The sequence below is a fragment of the Cenococcum geophilum genome (assembly GCF_001692895.1).
Source record: "Cenococcum geophilum 1.58 unplaced genomic scaffold K441scaffold_18, whole genome shotgun sequence".
Taxonomy (NCBI): domain Eukaryota; kingdom Fungi; phylum Ascomycota; class Dothideomycetes; order Gloniales; family Gloniaceae; genus Cenococcum; species Cenococcum geophilum.
Window position 1 is genome coordinate 1,150,283 of NW_027137576.1, and position 3,920 is coordinate 1,154,202.

The following is a 3,920-nucleotide window of genomic DNA, read 5'->3' on the forward strand; positions in this document are numbered from 1 at the left end:
TAAGAAAGAAAGCTAATCCTAATTATAGATAAAAAGGACTAATTCTTAGATATATTCTCTATACAAAACAAAGTCAATTAACTATTTATATCAAAACTGTAAGTAAAAAAGCTAGTACTAGCGTCTATAGCTAGAACTAAAGGAAAATAAAATATTCTCTTTATAACTATAGAAGAGTATAATATAGATTTCCTAGTTAAATATAAGGAGATCTAGTATAACTGCTTTACCTTTTAAAGAGAACAAAAATTAGAACAATGGGTTTAAGTTGTAGCCTATAGGATTCCTACCCTACCTTTCCTAGGAGAAGGAGGCTCTAAGCTTCTAAAAGAAGAAATTAAAACCTTTAATCCTATAAGGATATAAGGACTACCTAGATAGATCTTATTTAGCAAAAAAAGACACAATCTATAGACCAGATTTGGCTCTATAGTTTTTACTATAAAGAACGTTAAGCAAAAAGAGATATTAATTGCAGGTACAGCTACTAAGGTAATAAAATACCTCGAAGTCTCTCCTACTACGCAGTGCACTAGCTGCTAAAAATTTGGCCATATAGGAGATAGATGCTCTACTAGAGCCTGTAGATTTTATACAGCTGTATATTTATTTAAAGACTACTCCTATTCTACCTGTATAATAATAGGCAAGCCCTGCAAGCATACTACCCCTCTTTGCATTAACTATAAAGAAAACCACTTTACGAATAGTAAAGATTGCGAGGTTCTAAAAGCAGCTAAGCTAGTAGGTAATACTAGCTTAGAAGGTTCTATAAAAAGATAAGATAAAACAAATAGGATTCTAGAAGGAGGTAACTCCTACTAGGCTCTTAGTAAAAAGATATTAGAGAGCAAAAGGATAGAAATAAATTGCAAAAGGATAGGGATAGGTGTTAGGATTTCCTATAGTTTTTCCTACCGTTTTCTTATTCCTTAGTAGTTGCAGTACCTTAGTATTTTATTAAGGAGCTATAAACCCTTAGGGGTTTATAAACTACTAGGATATAGCTACTAGTATATATTAAGCTGCCTAGAAAGGATTTATATATATAGAACTATAGCGCTATAGCCTAGAGGCTGCATACGCAGTATTGTACGTAGTATAATACAATCGGATATAAAAAATAAAAAAAATAAAAAAATAAAAGAGTATTATATAGTATAGTATAATATTTAGGATATAAATACTTACTAGCTATACGTTTAGTCCTAGGAACTCTATCTATAGTAGGAAGGTAGCTATAGATTCCGCCCCTATCTGTCCTTTATATAGGGGGAGAGTTAGTCGTCGTCTCCCCCTTCGCTCCTCCGTCGTCGTCGCTATAGCGCCGCTGGCTATATAGCCCCTAAGGACACGTCACCGGACGCCAAATGCCAGACACATCACAACCTCTACTACAGCCAGTCTACAGCCATCGCGCTGCAGACGACCTCTACCACAACCAGTCTACAGCCATCGCGCTGCAGACGACCTCTACCACAACCGCCACCACTACTACCACCACTACCGCTACAATATACTACACAACACCGCACTATAGGCGTACCGCAGATGCGCAGATAGGGTAGCTACAGTAGGGGGGGAAGGGGGCCGGCCCGTGTTACTTTAGCACGTAAAATATAAGGTGTATNGGCGAATTGGTATTTATACCCTATACAGACAACCTCGTGAAAATTTTCCTATNGGAGTGGGTTTANGTANCGAGNTTCGCCCTTATAAAATACCATTAGTAGNTTACTTTTNGGGANAGTACCTACTAATTACTAATTCCCTACCCTTTTCTTAAGCAAGGAGAAGAAATAGGGTACAGAATTCCAAAAAAAGTCGTATAGGGGTAATTGGTAGCTGCTTCCAAGCTAGNAAGCTANTAGGTTTCTCTTATTCTTATATNCAAANCTATTTTATTAAAATTAAAATCTATCTTTTAGAGCGCTTTTTCTACTCTAGGAACGGCAGAATACGGCAGAAATAGATAAAAGAGCCAGGATTTCCTTTTCTTGGTNTANACTGGACCATAGTNAGCAAAATACCAGAACGAAAAAACACCAGTCGCTAGAGCTCCCCTAGCATTTTAAAAACGGGCCAGAGTGTCCACTTAGCTACTAGTACATGTTAAGCTACCTAGGAAGGATTCATGTATATAGAACTATAGCGCCATAGCCTAGAGGCTGCATGCGCAGTATTGTACGTAGTATAATATAATGGATTTAAAAAATAAAAAAATAAAAAAGGGGGAGAGTTAGTATTAACTATAGGGTACTCTACGTAGTTACTCTCTGCGCTTTCGCCGCCTTCTTCCGGCGTTGTTTTTACTTAATATCTACCTATCTTGCAATGCATGTGGTGGATCTCCACTTATGCTGGTGGCCCCCTATCCTCTATTACAGTAGTAGTACTCTACCAGCGTGGCGCCGGGTCTCCGCTTGGCGTTATAGTAGCTCCCGTATTTCCTGTTCTCTCTCTGCCGCTCGCAGGTGAAGGGCTTCTTGGCTTGTGGGCTTAGACGCGGTGCCCCTTCAAGCCACTAATAATATTAATATTACTAACATTAACTTTAAGGCCTGCTTTAAAGCCTTTTTATAAGCACTATAATACTCAGGAATATATTAAGGTAGGGTGAATAGTAAGGCGATATTAACTTTAACTTACTAACTAGTAGTAGGGATATTATATTAATAATAAAGCACGTTTAACTTAGAAATGGGCTATCTTATAGTTTTGCACGTAAGTCCTAGTGCAAAATTTAGGGATCTGCATGTCAAGAATTCTAGTTCATTCTGTGACGGACAAATTCTATAGTCTAAACTTGCTGAGATAAACACCCCCGGCTCCACCAGCCTAGCGACGTTTACCTTACTTCTACTTCGCAGCCCACTAGTAAACAATCAGCAGCACACCAAGTCCAACCCCAAGCAGAACCAAAGCTACCACCGTGAAATTGGGCGTCTTTTCGGGGAGGACATCCAATTTTGCCGGCTCGCTTGTCTCCATATATGGAAACTTGACCATAGTCATGTTTCTTATCATGCCCTTCAAGTTATATGGCACTCTGTCCTAAATAAGCGTAATAAAGTTATATACGTCTTCCTGCGTACACAACAAACGTAGCTGCGGGTCGTCCAGGGATATGCCCTTACTAAGGAGAAATCTAAGGCAGGCATCTACGTCTGTAATATCGACTCACATTTTCGTTTCCTAATTTTGCTTCCTCGTAACAGCAGCGTGGAGCTTCATTATGGCCAAGCATTCTGGCCCTGCAAACAGAACCCCAAATCTTTTAACGCTATACCTTTTAAGAAGGAGAAACACCTCCTCTTCTATAATACGTCCATCAATCTCAACCGCTTCACGCCGCACGCGGGCTTTGCTTGCAGAGGTGTATACCACCATGTTAATGGCCTTCTTCATCGTTTTCTCAGCTTGCTTGTCAATTGCGACGACCAATTTAACTTCTTGGAGAATTTTAAGGAGTTGGGCGAAAGCATCCTCGGATAAGTATTCGATATCCACATCCTATTGTAAGTTATTAGCTGCGTTTTCTCATGCTACCCTAGTCTAAACACTTGTAGAACCTACACCTGTACTTCTATCTCCGTTTACCATAAATTTAATCGCTACTCCGCCAATAACGATAAAGTTCTCAGGTGTATTACTTGTTTTGCTATATCCGATTTACAGCGATCGCATAAATTTATCAAGGAGAAGTAAGTTCGCAATTAACTAAACTATAGCATTACTAAGAGATCTTAGGAGCAGATAATAATGTCTTTTACCACATTAGCAGATAATCCTGCCACCTTAGCAAATTTTAAGAAGACTTTGTCTATAGTCCGAATATACTCTCCAGGAAGCTTATAAAAGCTAGTAAGGATTTTATTAGCTCTTTCTGTTACCGTGAAATAAGATTAGCACTCCTTGCA

General features: G+C 38.8%; 1 protein-coding gene across 1 annotated transcript; it reads right to left on the bottom strand.

The window, feature by feature from the left end:
• Positions 1-3,195: 3,195 nt before the first annotated feature.
• On the bottom strand, positions 3,196-3,603 carry K441DRAFT_676969 (uncharacterized protein; the record flags this gene model as incomplete). Its single annotated transcript, XM_067651016.1, has 2 exons — positions 3,196-3,513; positions 3,577-3,603. 2 exons carry the CDS (start codon positions 3,601-3,603, stop codon positions 3,196-3,198), a joined length of 345 nt encoding a protein of 114 aa, XP_067504561.1.
• Between the last annotated feature and the right edge of the window lie 317 nt (positions 3,604-3,920).